The 17,867-nt window shown below is 52.6% G+C and overlaps 1 protein-coding gene across 3 annotated transcripts in view; it reads right to left on the bottom strand.

Moving 5' to 3' along the window:
- The window catches only part of NTN1 (netrin 1), a 205,280-nt gene that overhangs the window by 14,705 nt on the left and 172,708 nt on the right, over positions 1-17,867 (bottom strand). For all 3 annotated transcript variants that reach the window (XM_024980172.2, XM_005220368.5, NM_001192566.1), the window contains one exon: positions 3,516-3,590. In XM_024980172.2, the coding sequence (XP_024835940.1) occupies positions 3,516-3,590 (75 nt within the window). The remainder of the gene's footprint in view (positions 1-3,515; positions 3,591-17,867) is intronic.

Below are 17,867 nucleotides of genomic sequence, written 5' to 3'. Positions count from 1 at the left end.
GCTGCCCCCGCCCAGCCACCGGGGGTGCCACTCACTCCGCCCTCCACAAGCCTCTCCTGGGGTCTCCCTCCCCAGAAGCCCCTCCAACCCCCACTTTTGACACTTCCTTGTCCTGCCTCCAGCCTGAACACTCAGGCCTGGGTATCCAGCCGGGCGGGCTGCTCCCCAACACTCAGGTAACCCCAAGAGTGTTATGGACAGTGCGGGGGACCCTTTGGGGGATGGGAGGAGCAGTGCCAGTCCAGGCCTCCAGGCCAGGGTATGGGGATGAGGACCTTAAAGCTGAGGGTGCCATGCTCCAGACCTCGTCAGCACCCTAAGGGGGCACCCCGCTTCTCTCCTGACTCTGCGGTTCCTCAAATCTTGCCTGGCAGCAGAAATGTGGACACCTGGGCAGTGGGCTGGCAGTAGTGTGGGGCCAGGAGCTGGGGTGGCTGAGGTGAAGTCTAGGAAGACCTGGGTTCGATCCTTGGGTTGGGAAGATCCCCTAGAGAAGGGAATGGCTACCCACTTCAGTACTCTGGCCTGGAGAATTCCATGGACTGTATAGTCCGTGGGGTTGCAAAGAGCTGGACACGACTGAGCAACTTTCACTTTCTTGGTTTTGGGACGGATGGGGTCCAGGAGATCAACGTGATGAGGGGGCAGGAGGGAGGCTGGGGCTCTGCTGGGCCAGTCAGCCAGCCGGACCAGGACCCCACCTAGGACACCAGCTTTCCTTGGACAATCCAGGAGGAAGTCAACAGCGAGGAAGGGAGGACCAAGTCAGGGAGCAAAAGGCAAGAAGAGCTCAGAGACTGAGTCCCCACTCCCCACGCACAGCCCTGTTGCCCAGGGTTGGTGGGGTGGCGCAAAGCCAAGGCACGGCTCAGGGCACACCCCCTGGGTCTATAACAGGAGGGAGCCAGGCCCCCTTCTGCAGAGATAGGGGCCTGCCTGCTGCTGAGGAGTGGGCAGGAGAGTCAGAGGGAGCCAAAGTGCCCCCGGAAGTATCAGGGGTGGGGAAGGCAGAATTCAATGGAGGAAAAGAAGTCAGAAGAGAACAAAACAAGTCCTAGAGAACCAGGTGGAAAACGGATCCATTGGGTAATTTTTTTAAAAAGTCCAATTTTCCCTTTTCTCATTGGAGGAACAGAATGGGGGTGGTGGTTAACCCTTCACAGAAAGTCTCCCCAGCGTCTGTCTGCTTAGAGGATGCTCCACACTGAAATTAAACCCACCCTTCCCCCAGGTGGCCAAGCTGCTCCTTCCTCCTGTTCTCTGTGGGGGAGGGAGATAAGGGGTGGCAGAGTGACAGGCCAGGGGTCTCCTCTGTGACCCTGGCTCTCTGACCCTGGGCATCCCCACGTGGCCCCCAGCCCTAAGCCTGGGACACCACAGGACCTTGGGCCTTCTTGCCCACATCCCACCTTGCCATCCCCAGCAGACTCTGATAGCTCGGGGTTGGGAGCACAGGGTCACCCAAGCCTCACCCCAAACCACCGGGGCCTCTTTGGCTACTGTCACCCTGGGTCAGAGACAGCACTTCCTTTATCCTTAAATCACCCCAAAGTTTGTTACCAAAATCACGGTTGGTTTTTCCTGTGAAAGTTGCCTTGGGATACAAGCACTTTAAAGGGGCTTCTTTTCAGGAATTCGCTATGGACCCAGGGCCTGGCTGCTTCAGAACAGATGCACAAAACCTACCAGCTGCTCCAGTACGATCGTGTACTGGGCTTCCGTGTGGGGTGTGTGCGCACGTACCTGTGTGTACACGTATGCCTGTATATGCACACACAGACACATGTGTGTGCACAATAAAATGAGGAAGTTTTAGAAGTTCTCAACATTCCTTTGGGTTCCTTTGGGCCTTTCTCTTCCCTTTGCTAAAAGGTCCTGGCCATTGTCCTTATTAAAGAAGGACACCTTGCATTTGGTTCAAACAGCTGCCCCAATGAGACCCCAAAGGCCTGGCGTCCAGGCCAGGTTGCCAGAACCCCCGGGGTCTGGGAGGGACACCATGCAGGTTGTGGACAATGAGGCCTCAGCACCGGGTCACTGTTCCCTCCCCAGCCCACTTCTTCCTGCCCTGTCACCCAGCTGCTAGGGGACCAGCCATCTTTACCAGGAGCCCACCAGGCACCTGGCCCCATGCTGAGTGCTTCCATATGACACAGTCGGGCATCACCCCCACATGCCAGACAAGGAAACCGCAACTCAGACATGCAACCGGACTTGCCCCAGGTCCCTCAGGAGGCACCCGATCAGGGCAGACTAGGAAAGATGGGCAGAAAACACAGGTCGCTGGCCTTTCCCTGGAGGCGGCCGGGTGATGCTAAAAGGGGCAGGACTGCTGAGGAACAGAGCAGCAAGACCAGGAACACCCAGCTGGAGCGGGGAGGTACGCGGGGAGATGGGCAGAGTCGACTTTCGGGTCCAGGAAGAGGGGGCCCAGCCTCAGCCCGAAATAGCCAGGCCCACCGGGTCAGGAGGAGAGCCACAGAGTGGAAAGACCAGGCCCACTGGATGGGTGCCCAGGCTGCAGCTACCTCCTGCCTGAGTGTCGAACACCTTGACCTCCATACCCTGGGCCTCCCCAGCTCCGCCAGCAGACAGCTGGACCATCTGCTTGGGATTTCTGTTTGCCTCTGAGCTATCTGCAGACACCTGCCCAGGGGCTGTGAGGGGCTCCTCTTCTCCCGCAGGCCCCCACCCACCCTGAAGTCAGCCTTGACCCTGAGTCCCGTGAGGTCTGGCCAGCCCAGGCCGCCAGCCAGCTCAGGGACCAGAAACCACAGAGCCGGTGCCCCGCTCCCACGGGGCAGAGCTGATGGAAGGCGGCAGAGGAGAGCCTGACAAAGGAGAGGTGCAAGGCCCCGGCCTCCAGGGCGCTGGGGTAGATGCTGCATGAGAGACTGGCAGGTGGGATACTCTTCCCCGGAAGGGAGCCTGAGGCCTGCAGTGCAGAGAGTCTATGCAGGCCCCAGCTCCCAACGGAAAAGGCCCTCAGTGATCCCTGAGGCTCTGGTCAAACTTCTGGTGCATCAGAATTACCAGCAAGCAGTTTAAAATGCAGATTCTCCACCCATCCCTGGAGGTCTGTTTTGTGGAGTCAACCCTCAAATCGGCATTTTAAATACACCACAGAGCTCTCTTCCTTTCTCCAATACCTGAAAGACTTCTCTTTGAGCTACAGAGCCTCAGGCTGAATGCCCATGAGTACGGATGAGGGCACAGAAGACCAGAGAGGTAAAGCAACTGATTTGCAGCCACACAGCCCCTCAGAGGCAGAGTGAAGCCCAGGACCCCCCAGTGGCCAGGATGCAGGGCCGGGGGAGAACGCAGTCCCCATACCTGTGGCTACCGCTCCCCCACCCCAAGGAGGAAGAGCTGGGAAATTCCCAGGCACAAGATCCATCCCCCTCAGCTCCTGGCCAGTCACAGGGACTCTGGGACTAACACCCACGCAGGGCCCCCTGCACCCCACTGGTCACATGGTGCCCTCCCCCTCCCCCAACAAGGGGGCTCTCACTCACCATAGTCCTTCTTGCAGTATTTTTTCATGTTAATCTTCAGCTTCCCTTTGGAGGCCTTGCAGTAGGAATCACAGTCTGCAGGGGACGGGAGAGCACAGACAAAACTTAATTAGGCGAAGAATAGGCTGGCGGGCGGGGTGGGCGGCCACCTCCCTAAACACCCAGAGGCTGGTGATACCCACAGGCCGGGCAGCCCGGGGGGCCATTCAGGGCAGGTCTGGCCCTCTCGAGTAGTGCTGGGACAAAGAGGTCCCCGCCTGACCCACCCCCACTGGCCCTCCTGGCCTCCACACAGGGACTCTGCAGGCTCCTGCATTGTGCCACCCAGGGCTTCGGAGCACCACACAAATTCCCCCGTTCTTAAGATGCACCCGGAGCCTGATTAAAGCCAATAGAGGCCTCATTGTCGCCCCGCGCCCTGGGTCTGTGTCAGGCGCTAGCTTCCATGGCGAGCAGCCTCTGGCTGGGGTCAGGCCCCAACAATAGAGGTCACGGAGAAAATTAGCAGCCCATGAAGCAGGAGAAAACCCCTTTGGTGTCCACGCTACTGGAGTGTGCAAATAAAATGCCCCACGAAGAAGAGTTCAGTTCTAATGAGCCCCACCACTGCTGAGAGCCAGGGCTGCTGGGCCTGCGTCTGCAGGGTATCACTTCAGGGGCGTCCCAGCGTCAGCTGGGCAGGATGTTGGGGGGGCGCCCAGGGGCCTGCTTCCCCTGGGGGTGGCCTGTGTCGGCCCAGCAGAGGCAGACCTCCAACACCGGCCCCACCAGGCCCTCTCCCCGCCAGCTCTTCAGTTGAAAGTGAAAGTCACTCAGTTGTGTCCAACTCTGCGACTCCATGGACTGTATACTCCATGGAGTTCTCCAGGCCAGAATACTGGAGTGGGTAGCCGTTCCCTTCTCCAGGGGATCTTCCCAACCCAGGGATCGAACCCAGGTCTCTTGCGTTGCAGGCGAATTCTTCACCAGCTGAGCCACCAGGGAAGATCAAAAATACTGGAGTGGGTAGCCGATCCCTTCTCTAGGGGATTTTCCCGACCCAGGAATCGAACTGGGGTCTCCTGCACTGCAGGCAAATTCTTTACCAGATAAGGTGATACAGTTCCTTGCCTGATCTGTGTTCACAAATCAGCTGTTGGCATGATGGCCAGCCCACCATGGAGTCTCACTACATCACTCCAGCACCCCCTGTACAACCACTCAACATGCCGGCTCTCACTAGATTCTCACAACCCTTCTTTGAGCTGTGGGGGTTATTCCCATTCTACAGATTAGGTATCGAAAACCACCTGCCAGTGCATCCCAGACAGCTAGCAAGTCAAGGCTGGGCCTTGAACTTGGGTCTGAGGTGGAAGGTCACTGTACCCACTGGAATTGGGCTGGGTGTGTGTCCTGGCGAGGGGACTCAAAAGGTGAAGGGGAAACACACATGGCTGCTCTAGAAGCGGGTGCCAGCCCCTCATACTCTAAAGGGGAAAACCCAGGCCAGGGTGGAGTGAGGAGCGATTTGTGAGGGAGCACAGGACAACAAGGCCAGGCCTCCTGGGCCCCCTGCCCCCCAAACCATCACTTAGATCTGTAGGAATATTCAGAGAGCACCCCAGAGTCAGCCTTTGGTCCCATGGGAGATGACTGCCTCCTTCAGGGTCCTAATTAAAGTTGAAAGAGCTCTATCCTGTTGCCCTGGGAGCCATGGGCCTGGCAGCTCCCTGCTGCCGTTAGGGCACCCTATTAGGAACCAGTCTCAGGAAATGAGAAAAACAGCCCCTCTTCCTGCTCCCTAGGGTGCGAGTCCTTGGACCACCCCCTGTCCATCAGCATGCCCTGCCCAGGGGCACCAGAGTCCACAGTGCCAGCTCCTCCTGCCACCTGGATGGCTACTGGAGTCAGGACCTCTCAGAAGGTGGGGTGTGGAGCATCCTGAGAGAGAGGCCGGGAGCCCACCGGGGATGTTGAGACACAGGGTGACAGTGACCCAAACCCACAGTCAGTGCCACTGGCACTCCCTCCCCCACGCCGTGACACCACCTCACCGCTGGAAAGAGCCACTCTCCGCCATGACTCTGCCAACTCGGGCAGGTGACGCTCACGGCAAAGCCACTGCTGGGGCTAAACCCCGGCCATGCACGAGTAGCTTGCGTTTCTAGCAAGCTGGCTGGAATCCCCGCCTGCTTGCTCCACTCGGGAAAGAACTGAACTGCCAGCAGTGCTGATGACGTCACTGCATGGATGGCCTTGAACCCACTCATCGCTTTTTCATTATTATTATTTTTTTGGCCCGTGTCATCAGTACCTGCATGCTGGTCAATCACCTGCCATGCCTCCTCTATAGGGGGGAATCTCAGCACCCCCTCGACCGCCACCTCCCATCATGGCCCTGGAGGCAGCCCCTGACAGCACACCAGCTCCCCTGAGCCTCTGGGCAGTCCCTCAAGAGAGGGACCACGACTCTCAATCTACACACAGGACAGTTGAGTTCAGCAAGGCGCCACAGTACTGATTCCAAGTGCGCCCTGCACTGCAGGCAGGAGGGCAGGTGGCCCCTGGGACGACCTGGCCCTGCACCTCCGGCTTCCCCTCCTCCCTTCCCTCCCTCCTGGCAGCATCTACAGCTCTTCTCTTCAAAGCCAAGTATCCACCTGGGCCAGAGATTGTCCTCGAAGTGCGTGGCATCCATCACTGCCTGATTAGATCCAGCTCTGGGCCCCGTGAGACCAATCACAGCCACCCTCATGAACATTAAAAGTCTGTCCCCCAATAACCACAGCCACCCACAGGGCACTAACCAGGCATGAGGCACTGCTCTCAGCCCTGCCTGTGCTTCTAACGGCCTGGTTCCCTACCTGGATACACAGTGGAATAGCCCAGAAGCTTTAGGAAAACACTGGTGCTTGGGTTCCCCCCAGGACATTCTGATTTCACTGGCTTAAAGGATAGCCTGTGTGTCCAGATTTTTAAAGTTTCCCAGGTAAGACCAATGGGCAGCCAGGGTTAGAACCACAGTCTGAACTGTCTGCAGCTGTGGGAGGTGGGCCAGGGTCTCTGCACCCAAGATTTGTAAGGAGGACCCAGGTTGGCAGAGGAAAAGCTCAGAGGAGTGGCTGTTGACTCAAACTAGAGTCAGAGGACATCAAACAGCTTTGCCCTTATAGGAAATGGTGCCAGCCTCAACATGTGCAGATTTATAGCTGTATCTGGTTTGTTGTTGTTTACTTTTTGTGGGTCTTATGTCTTTCCTTTCTGTCAGCCAGAAATTCTCATCAGGTCAGTGTGCTTGTCGTTGTCAAATGTGCCCTTGTTCCTGTTGTTTAGTTGCTAAGTCGTGTCTCATCCTTTTGTGACCCCATGGACTGCAGCCTGCCAGGCTCCTCTGTCCATGGGATTTTCCAGGCAAGAATACTGGCGTGGGTTGACATCTCCTTCTCCATGGGATCTTTCCAACCTAGGGATCGAACCCACGTCTCCTGCATTGGCAGGTGAGTTCTTTGCCACTGAGTCACCAGGGAAGCCCCCCACATGTCCCCTACTCCCTACCGATTTGCTGATTCTGATTTGGTTGTGAGCTAGGAAAACAGAAAGACTAGGCTTGTTAGAACTGTATGCAAAGCATGGGTCAATAGGCCTGGAATGAGAGAAGGAACTGCTGTCCTCTGGGTATGGTGAATAACCTTCAGAGCACTGACATCGTAGCAGCTCTCTGGCTGCGTGCAGACTCTCTGGGTGTGTGCCAGAGAACTGAGGTCACTCGACAAGAGGTCCTCAGATAAGGGAAGTGTTCCTGCATTTTCTTCTTTTATCAAATACACACAAAGCTACAGAGACTGCCTCGAGATGGACCAGACGAAGCTTTGAAATGCATCTTTGACTCCTTCAAAATGGCATCTACTTGGCAGTTACCCACGTTTCCTCTCCTTGTTTTGTTCCAAAATAGCTATAAAGACAATGAAAAAAATGAAAATTCACACTAATGCCAAGAACTAAACTGACAGATGACCCAACACTGGAATCTGGGAGCAATCTCTATTAATTAAAGACAGATGGTGGTAGAACAAGGAAAACCTGTCCAGGTTTTACCTCAAGACACAGCTCTTTGTCTGATGAACAGAAAAGTCCTGGAAAATAGGAAAGATGACAAGGAGACACCAACCAGAAAACAAATGGCAGGAAGTGGGTGGTGGGACATGGAGGTGCCCTGTCGAGAGAGAGCTTAAGGAAGAGGAGGGACAGACAGGAAGGACAGTGTTTGCAGCGGGGACGTGAACTCGTGTTTTTATCTAAATCACTGATGCAGGGAATGAGAAAGTCTGGCAGTGGAGACAGAAGATCACCACCTCCACAGAGCAGAAGCAAACTGAGAGAAAAGGCCGGTAGGGACTAGGAAATGAAGAAGGAGCTGGAGGTATTCCCCTGCCATCCAGCTTGGGGCTGGAATGGGAATCCAGCTGTCACGCCAGGCCAGGGATCTGCAAAATTTTTTTGCAAAGTGCCAAACAGTAAATATTTTTGGCTTTGTGGGCCATACGGTCTCTGTCACAACTATGCGAACTGTCGCCATAGCTCAAAAACAGCCATAGGCGACGTGTAATTGAATGGGTGTGTCAGACTTAAGATATTCTAAAAACACAGCCTCTATGAAGTAGGAAGAAAAAAAGATACAAGGGAAGGGAGGTCAAGCTGAAAAGGCCACATGATGATGCAAAAAGGGTAACACATGAGAGAAAGAAGAGCTAGAAAAACCCAAACCCAAAAGCCCAGCAGCACAATGAGAATTGACTCTGGAAGCAATCAAGAAAAATAACACTGTAGGAGATGGATTCAGAAACATGGAGTGAATTGTGGAGATTCTCATACACAGAATAAAGACATGGAAACTGCGAAAGAGAAAATAATAGGGACAGAAGAGGGAAAGTGGACAGATGGCAGATGCCTGGGAGAAAACTGCAGCAGAAACCAAATAGAACAGAAATGAGAACCAAAGAGAGTGAACCAAGATGAGAACTCCTGAGGTTGAAGGCCAACCTACATATGAAGGAAAGGGAAAGGGAAGGGAAGTCGCTCAGTCCTGTCCGACTCTTTGCGACCCCATGGACTGCAGCCCACCAGGCTCCTCCGTCCATGGGACTTTCCAGGCAAGAGTACTGGAGTGTGTTGCCATTGCCTTAAACTTAATTTCCGGGAAAAAAGAGACAAACACATCCACATACATCTTTGCAAAACATACGAAATACCGGATAAAGAAAAAAGTATATATACAGATTTAACATCAAGAAGAAGCTCCAGATGACCATGGAACAAAGTCTATAGGTTGAGAGGAGGGAAAACTTTGAGTCCCAAGACTTTTATACCTAGCTATACTGTCCTCTATGTGTGCAGGCCATAATAAACCAAAGACATTCTCTAGTATGCAATATTCCAACCATGTATCCTTTCTGAGAGGAATATCTGGTAGTGTTTTTCAACCGACTATGAAATGGATCAAAAATAAGAATTTAAGAGGGGAAAGTCACAGAATAAACACACTGGTGATATGCACAGAAACCAGCAAATAGAGAGGGTTCTAATACGGTTCTAAAAGTGAAGGCAAAGTTGAGAATAATTTTAAAATGTTTGAAAGGGAGCATCAGACAATGAATAGGTATGTATAAATAACTATAAAATCTAGTCTGCACTTTAGATCATATTAACAAAAACTAAGAATGAGGTGGGTAATACAACTCTTTGTCTGCGGTAAGTAGAACACCAAAGATGTTATTGCATGCTTGACCCTGATAAATAAGAGCTATTCGATCAAGCAGTGCTTTTGAAAACCCCCAAATAACCACAAAACACGAGAGAAGAGAAGAAATGGGTATAAGTAGTAAGACAGGAGAACACGCAAACCGGAAAATATAAAAGGCAACTGTGGTAAATTCAGATCACAGAAGAGCCACTATGCGAAAGCGAAACAATGACTGTCAACAGAGTTACAGATTTACAGGTGTTTAAACGCAACACCTCTACTGAAAAGCTAATTTTGAAACATTAAATGATTGTTGACGAGAGACTTGAACAAAACTAAAGCAATTCTTTAAAAGCTTACAACTTTTAAAGAAGTTGTAAAAGTTTGTCACTAGGTGACAAAGAAGTTCAAACGTAATAGAAAGATTTTGGTTTTTATTACGTCTTATTGAAATATGCAAAAACTTGAGAAATACAAAAAAAGAACAGACAGAAATACATAACTAGTAAAAGAATGCTAAATTAATTCCAAGGAGCTGAAACTGCATAGGCCACATTTCCTGACCACAATGTAATAAATATATTAAACAAAAAAGAACGAAAATAAATGAAGTGCTTTCCATTCTAGAAGTTAGAAAATAAGGAAAATAAAACCCAAAGAGGGCATGAGGAAATAATTAGTAACAGGAGTAGAAATTAATACAGTAGGATGCTGAAAAAGCTTCAAAGTTATAAATATACCCAAGAATTGAATCTTCGTAAAGCCCCCAAACCAACAAATACACACACACACACACACAGATAAAACACTGTTATGTCTAATAATGAATAAAAGAGAAAATAGACTCATTAGGAAGTAATGAGAAAGGGGTATAACCACAACCTAAAGAAGATTTTATAAATTACAAGGCTATCGTATACAGCTTTGGGCTGAAATCTTGGCCATCTGAATGAAACGCATTCCTTGTTAGGGAAACATAAGGGACCAAAGTGAACTAAAGAAGCGATACCCAATCTGAATAGATAAAGAATCTTAAGAAATCTCTGGATCCAGATGGTTTCAGAGGCTGACTCCAAGCAAACATTTAAAGGATGTTTCACGCTCTTTGGTTAGAAAACAGAAAAAGAAGGAACGCTAATAAGATGAACCACATAAAAGTGCCTAAAAATCGATCACTCCTCAACTTTACAAGAAAAAAGCAGTTTCGTATGGTTTGATCTTAAATAAGCACTGCCGTGAGCTTAGACACACAGAACCTGCAGACTATTGGTCGGCCTCACTGATTAATCAGGTCTGATATTTTATGCCCTGAAGGCCCCCATTCTCTCTGGGCCCAGGGCCCCGCCCCCTGCTCTACACAGGAGGATGAGGTGAGCAAGAAGCCCCACCCCCACCCCCCGGGGGATCCTGCGGGGCTAGAATTAAGGGTGTGCAGGGAATACTGGAAGATCTGCGGGGGCCCCTGCACCAGGGTCACCCTTCACCCCACCCTCCTCCCCAAGGAGAGGGGAGCTGCCAGGGAGGAGAGCTGGCACCGCTCATCTCCTCACCCGGACGTGCTCTGTCCCAGGGAGAGTGCAGAGACCCAGGGCCGCCATCTGTGGCTCGCAGCAGGCCCATCCTGGCTGGCTGGCATCCTGGCTCCTCCTGAGAGCAGCCAACCCTCCCTTTATTCCCCCCACCTGCTCCCCTGACCGACCAGCAGCCAAGAACGGAGCAGGGAGCCCCTGCCGCCCCACGCAGGCCCCATCCCAGTGGCTGGGCCCCTCCCTCCTCTTCCTCCACCTTGGGTAGCTCACCCTCAGCCCTGCCTCCTGTGCCCCAGGTGCCAAAAGTCCCGCTGGGCAGAGCTGCTCGCCGGATCGAGGCTCAACTCTGAGCATATGGCAGGCGGCGCCCGGCGTCCCCCTGTTGGAGCCAGGGGCGCTGCAGCTGGTACCGCCCCTGGAGCAGGGCGGGGAGCTGGCCAGGTTCTCACTCCTGGCAGCACCCTGGTTCCTCTGCTTCTGGGCTGTCGGCTCGGAAAGCTGGGTGGTGGGAGCAGAGCGAGAGACATCCAGCCACTGGGGTCTATCCCAGACAGAGGCCTGGAGGCTAGGGCAGTTTTAAATTCTGCTGGCTGGGTGCAGGGGAGGGGCTCCTGGAACCCCCCACCCCACCTCCACCCCTGACCCTGCTGGGGATAGAGCTCAAGGGGGCGGGGCCACTCTGCCCACCAACAGGTGACAGAAGACAGGTGAGGCCAATCTGCCCAGAGTTTTGGCTGCCTGACCTGGATCCACAAAGCCACTTGGAACTCTGCAGGCCAGAGAGACCGGCTGTCTGTGTGTGTCATTTTCACACGCAGAGAGTATCTGTAGGTTTCATAATGACTGTGTCAAGGCTGGAGGAAGCACTCCCCTCCAAGCCAGCCTTCACCCTCTGGGTCCTAGGCTGCAGATGGCTGACTCACTCCCCCTGGGGAGACCACCTTCTGAGCACCCCCACCACAAGCACTTTGATCGGCAGACAGCTGGAGTCCACAGGGAGCTCCCAAGCACCCACAGGTCTCTCCTGGCCTATACTGGTCTCGTATGCCCCCTCTATCACCTCTCAGCCCTGCCTGTCTCCACAGCATGACATCCATTGAACTCTGGGGCAGAAAGGCCAAGGTCATCATCCCAAATGAGGCAGTCCCAAGTAATGGACTGGCATGAGGTGCCTTGTAAAGCTTTGGGGAGAAAACCAAAAGTATTTGCAACATAGAGAGCAAAGCGTGGGTGTCTTTAATATATAAAGAACTCTTCTGAATCAATAAGAAAAGATAAGCACCCTCACACTCCAAGGAGAGAAACAGGCAATTCACAAAAGAGGGGAGAAAGTAGACAAGGAGATGTTAATAATGCTCATCCTCAAATAATCAAAGAAACACATCTTTAATCAACAGAAATGTAAGGCCTTTGCCTAGGGAGGTGTCAAAGCAAACACACAGTCTGAGATAATGTGGCTGCGGTGCAAATCAGTACCAACTTCCCTGAGTGTAGCTGCCATAGAAAGTCAAAATCCTGGAGAGCATACACCCTTGATTGCAGCAGCCCCATTTCTAAGAATGTATCATTGCTTCATACACTTCAAAGTTTGGCTAAGAGACTTCCACATGGCCGGCTCTGGGAGGCGCTAGGCGTGGCTCATGGAATGGTCAGGGTGGCCTTATAGCGGGAGAACATGTCAGTGACGTGAGTGTAGCCACACTCACAAAATGAGGACAATACCCAGCATGCGTGCCTTAGCAGAGGATGGAGTTAGGGGTCCAGGTGGAGACCACGTTGGATGTGAAGCCACTGTGAGGAGAAGTTACATCTAGGAGGACGAGGGAGGAGCTCTGTGAAGCAGCCAGGCCAGGAAAGGGCAGCGCAGGACTGAAGAACCAACAGAAGACAGGCCTGGAGCTGGGGGTGGGGGGTGGGCAGCCTGAGATGAGACTGCATGGTTCATGGGCGTCCCTTGTCAACCATGGAAGGGGTTTGAATTCTAGAAGAATACACTGTGCACCAAAATGCAGGGAGGAGGGACTGTGGCTGGTTTCTGTATACTCCTGCTTCGTCTTATCTGTATGTTTAACTTTACGATAACGAATATACCATTTTGGTATTAGAAGAAAAACACTAAACAACATTCTGAGGTGAGTCTCTTCTTCAGTGAGGATGGGGACTGAATGGGAGGAATCCCATAATGACATTACATTCCTATTCAGCGAGGTGATATTTCTATTCCTTTTTTAAAATGCTTTTTATTTATTTTTGGCTGTGCTGGGTCTTCGCTGCTGGACGCAGAATTCCTCTAGTTGCAGCGAGCAGGGGCCACTCTCTAGTCACGGCATTCAGGCTTCTCATTGCAGTAACTTCTGTTGTTTCAGAGCGTGGGCTCTGGGGTGTGCAGACTTCAGGAGTTGTGGTACATGGGCTTAGTTACCCCCCAGCATGTGTAATCTTCCCAGATCAGGGATCATACCTGTGTTCCCTGGCATTGGCAAGTGGACCCTTACCCAATGGAACACCAGGGAAGTCCTTAACTTTTTAAATTAAAAAACATATTTTTGGCCACACCACTTGGCATATGGGATCTTAGCTCTCTGACCAGGGACTGAATCCTTGCCCTCTGCACTTGAAGTGCTAAAGGGCTTCTACTGCTGGGTGGGGGTGGGGTGGGTGAGGCTGTGTGTCTGTCCTCTCTTTCCCTCACAAGAAGTGAGTGGTGGCTGGGACAGAGAGTCAGGGAAACCTCTCTGAGAAGGTAACACGGCACTGAGACCCAGACAGTGAGAGGGAGGCCAGGACAACAAGGCCTGGGGAAGACGGTTTCCAGCAGGAAGGACAGTTTGTGCAAAGACCCTGAGGTAGGATCGACCCTGGCAGAGTCCAGGTCCGAATGAAAGCCAGGAAGTTTCACAGAGAGTGAGCGAGGGGAGGAGCAGAGAAGAAAAGTCACACCAGCTGGACGGTCAGGGCAGGGCTGGATAAGGTTTGGATTCTGCGTAAATATAATGCAAAGCCACCAGAGGGTTCCAGCCTTCCTCTTGGGCCCTCAAGCACAGCAGGCCGCCCTCTATGCTCTCAGCACTCAGGACATGGTCTAGAATTATCTGTCTGCCTCCCCACCCAGCAGGGAACTGGAACCTTGTTTCCCAGCACCTGGTGCGGGGAGGTCACCACTGAACTCCCGTGGAACTCACTGGAATGTAAATTCTGGGTACCCGCTAAGCCCGTGTCCACAAACAGTGCAAAACAAGGTGAACGCACTGTAAAGCAACTTTCCTTCAATTAAAAAAAATTTTTTTAAAAGCTGAATGCAGTTGTCCCTGTGAGATACCAAGACTGCTCAGACAAACTTCCAAATCAGGCTCCCCAAACAAAAGACAAGCATCCTTCTCGATTATTCTGGGGACACCCATGAGAAAGCCTGGGCATTCAGGCATCTTTTAAATCTGCTAAGCTCTTCGACAACAAAGAGGGCATGATTTGGGCTGGCGAGGGCTTGAGTGACTCCAGAAATCGGGGGGGTAGGTCCTGATGCCTCTGCCAGGAGGCGCAGCTGATACCGGAAGCAACACCCTGAGCTCTGGATATGAGGGCTTTGCCCATTCTCCTTGGGAGGTAGAGTGTCCGTAGGACAGGATGCCTCTGCCTGGGACCCCAGGATACAACCTGGTGCACCGACCGATAGGGGTGGGGGTGTGTGTGGGTGTAGGTGTGGGTGTGGGTGTGTGTGTACTGGAGTGGGTTGCCGTTTCCTCCTCCAGGGGATCTTCCCAACCCAGGGACTGAACCCACAGGTCCAGAGACTCCTGCACTGGTAGGCAGGTTCTTTACCACTGAACCACCTGGGAAGCCCTATCTCAAAATACAGATGGGAAAACAGATGGGGATCAAGGCCATGGGATGGAGCAGCAGTCAGCAGGTAGGCTATGGAGGAACTCCAAACACTGGCTTCTTGACTCTTAAGCTGTGTGTCCTTGGGCTTGTGACTGCACATCTCTGAACCTCAGAGTCCTCATTTATTTTATTTTTTATTATCCAGATTTATTGTTGTTGTTGTTGTTAGAGTATAGTTGATTTACAATGTTGTGTTAGTTTCAGGCATATAGCAAAGTGAATCAGCTATACATATACCACTCTTTTTTGGACTCTTTCCCCATAAACCTTATTTATTAAATAGGGTAAGAGCATGTAATCCTTTGAGGTGCTAACAAGATGAAGCCTAACAAACTCTTAAAAATGTTACCTGTTATTATTTTTGCTATAATTCAGGAGCCATGACAAGAAAACCAATCTTGTATTCTTGGCATACCCTATTAAAAAAAAAATTATTTTTAATTTCTCACTCTATGTATCACATTTACTGACTGATGTTTGGCTGCCCCCAAAAACAAACCCATCTTGAGACAGTCTGGTCTCCCACCCCCAGGACGTGTCACAGTGCGGTCTCACACTTTTTCAACATGGTTTGCTTTTTGTCTGCCTCCCTCCCTGAAGGCAGGGGCCACTGCCCCTTCCACTGCTCTCCCCAGGGCCTGGGATACGTACAAGCTCTCAATAAATATTTGTTGAATAAGCGGGGGACTCAGCCGCCCCCACCATGTGGCAAAGTGACCCTTGGCCCCAGCAATCCCCACACGGCCGCAGTCCAAGGGTGAAGACCCCAGGCCTGCCGGGGAAGAAGCCGCCCCAGGACAGAGTCTGTGTAAACAGCAGGAGAGCAAATCCTGAAGCAGGATTCTGAAGGGTGGAAAAAGACAATTCTGGAAAATGCTGTGAAACACAAAAAGCCGCAGCTTGGCGAGAGCAGCTCCTCTCCTGGGCAGGACAGCGGGAGACGGCAAGCCTTCCCTCTCCAGGGACTTTGGAAGGGCTTCAGTGTTTTGTTTGGACTTTAATAACAGAGATTCAAAACCTGCTGCCTTATGACGAAAATATATTTGCAGATTGAACATCCCAGGCCTGGAATTAGGAGGGCAACCCTGGTAGGAGGGGCCAGGGAGGGTCAGAGCTGGGTGGGGCGAACATCCCAGGCCTGGAATTAGGAGGGCAACCCTGGTAGGAGGGGCCAGGGAGGGTCAGAGCTGGGTGGGGCTTTCCTTGTGGGAAGGTGCAGCCCCCTACCAGGCCGCTGCCTTGGAAGCCTGTCTTGCCTGGAGCACTGGGACCCCCAAAGGCACAGGCAGGAAGCGCTGATGGAACAGACAGGCTGGGCTGGGCCTTCAGGAGGGGAGACCAGCACGCCAGGTTTTTCCCCTTCTGCAGCCCAGCCTGTGAAAAGGGTCAACCTACCCCAGTCCCATCCCTGCCGGGCAGGGTGGCCTGCAGTCTGGTTTGGGGGTGGGGTGACCAGGCTGGACGAGGTCAGGGGGCTGCATCAGCCTCATGAGGCGGGGAGCAGCCCCTCTTCCCCACTTGGAACAAGAGGGTGCCAGGAGTCCCCAGCACGCTCTTTCTTCTTGCTGAACAAGATGGATTGGAAAACAAATTGGCTCAAATAAAGCATGTAATTAGATTAAAGCCTCTTGCCCAGAGCCTGGGGGACTGCAAAAGCCCTCCCGACTGGAGGCGGGAGACCTCGGCAAGCTCAACCAGTGCCTGGACATCGAGAATTTTCTCTCAGCCCTCAGCTGCCCATCCCCAGTCCTTCCCAGCTGGGGCGAAGTACACCGAGGGGCTTCGTCCTATCCCAGAGGTGGTCCCCAGTCCTGTGCTGCCACCAGCCCCGCAGGCCTGGGGTCCCCTCTCTCCTGCCTGCAGACCCCACCTCAGCCTCAGAGGGCGGCTGTGTCCGATACTCAAGCCCCACGGGAGCTCAGCTGAACAGCTGAGTGGGTGCTATACCTGGACAGTACCCGCCAGAGCACTTTCCACCCATGACCCCATTTGAGCTGTACAATGACCAGTAAGAAGCCAGGCAGGTGGTATTAGGACCACCATTTCCACTACACAGGAGAACACAGGCCCACAGTGTTCTGCATCCCAGGTCACGTCCACTGGGGACACTTTCCCTGTCACCAACTGCCCCTCACTCCAGGTTAGGGCCACCCAGAGGGGTCTTTGTCCACAAAGCCTTGGGCAACCTGATGACTGAGCACTGACCCTTAACCTCCCCTACCTCTGATGCAGGGGCCACCCCTCCTCAAGGGACCACACTCTCGGCTTCCTGTCCTCAGGCAGAATCCCTCTGCCCAGACCCCCCACCCTCAGACATCCCATCACAGCCCTTCCCATAGAGCCAGCATCCATCACCATGCCCAGTCCTTCCTCCCACCAGCCATGCCCTTAGGAAACACAACCTGGGGCTGTGATCACAGGTTGCCAGAGGAAGGCAGGAGCAGGCAGACCAAGTCAAGAAGCTGCTGCACCCAGAGAGTAGATTGCTTTTCCTGCAACTGCTTCTGATGTAGTTCCCCATCAAAATAGGAGATGAGCTTCTGGCCCTTAGAAGCGAATGAAAGCCTTGGCAGAGAAAGCAGGCAGGACACTCTGGAGTCCTAGTTTGAAAAGGCTTGATGAGGAGCAACTTATCTCTAGAATAAACACAACGGCTGCCCAAGAAGACAGTGATTGGGAGCAAGCGTGAAAGCAAAAAAAGCAATCAGACAGCATGCATGCTTAATTTCCATGTCCAAGCTCATGGCAGACATTACTAATCAACCTCAGAACCCAGAGGCCCAGAACTCAATCAGGTGCTCTTGCTGCTCAGTGAGAAAGCTGTCACACTCCTACCAGGTGGCGTTAGTGGTAAAGAACCTGCCTGCCAATTCAAGAGACGCAGGTTTGACCCCTGAGTTGGGAAGATCCCTTAGAGAAGGAAATGGCAACCCTCTCCAGTATTCTGGCCTGGAGAACCTCATGGATAGAGAAGCCTGGTGGGCTAGAGTCCAGGGGGTAGCAAAGAGTCAGACACGACTGAGCAACTGAGCACTCCTGCCATTCCTGGTTTATTCTGCCACTTGTCACCAACTGATAGACTGGAGACAGGCCACGGAATCCACCTTACGGGAGCTGAAAGTGGGATCTTAAAAGGCAGTTCACCCTTGCACCATTGGCCCCACTTCTGACCCTAGGGTTGTGCAGGATGTTCATCACCTGAGCCTCACCTATTCTGTAACT

Source organism: Bos taurus, chromosome 19 (assembly GCF_002263795.3).
Source record: "Bos taurus isolate L1 Dominette 01449 registration number 42190680 breed Hereford chromosome 19, ARS-UCD2.0, whole genome shotgun sequence".
Classification (NCBI taxonomy): domain Eukaryota; kingdom Metazoa; phylum Chordata; class Mammalia; order Artiodactyla; family Bovidae; genus Bos; species Bos taurus.
Note: the sequence above shows the minus strand (reverse complement) of the source record. Positions and strands in the feature narration are given on the sequence as shown.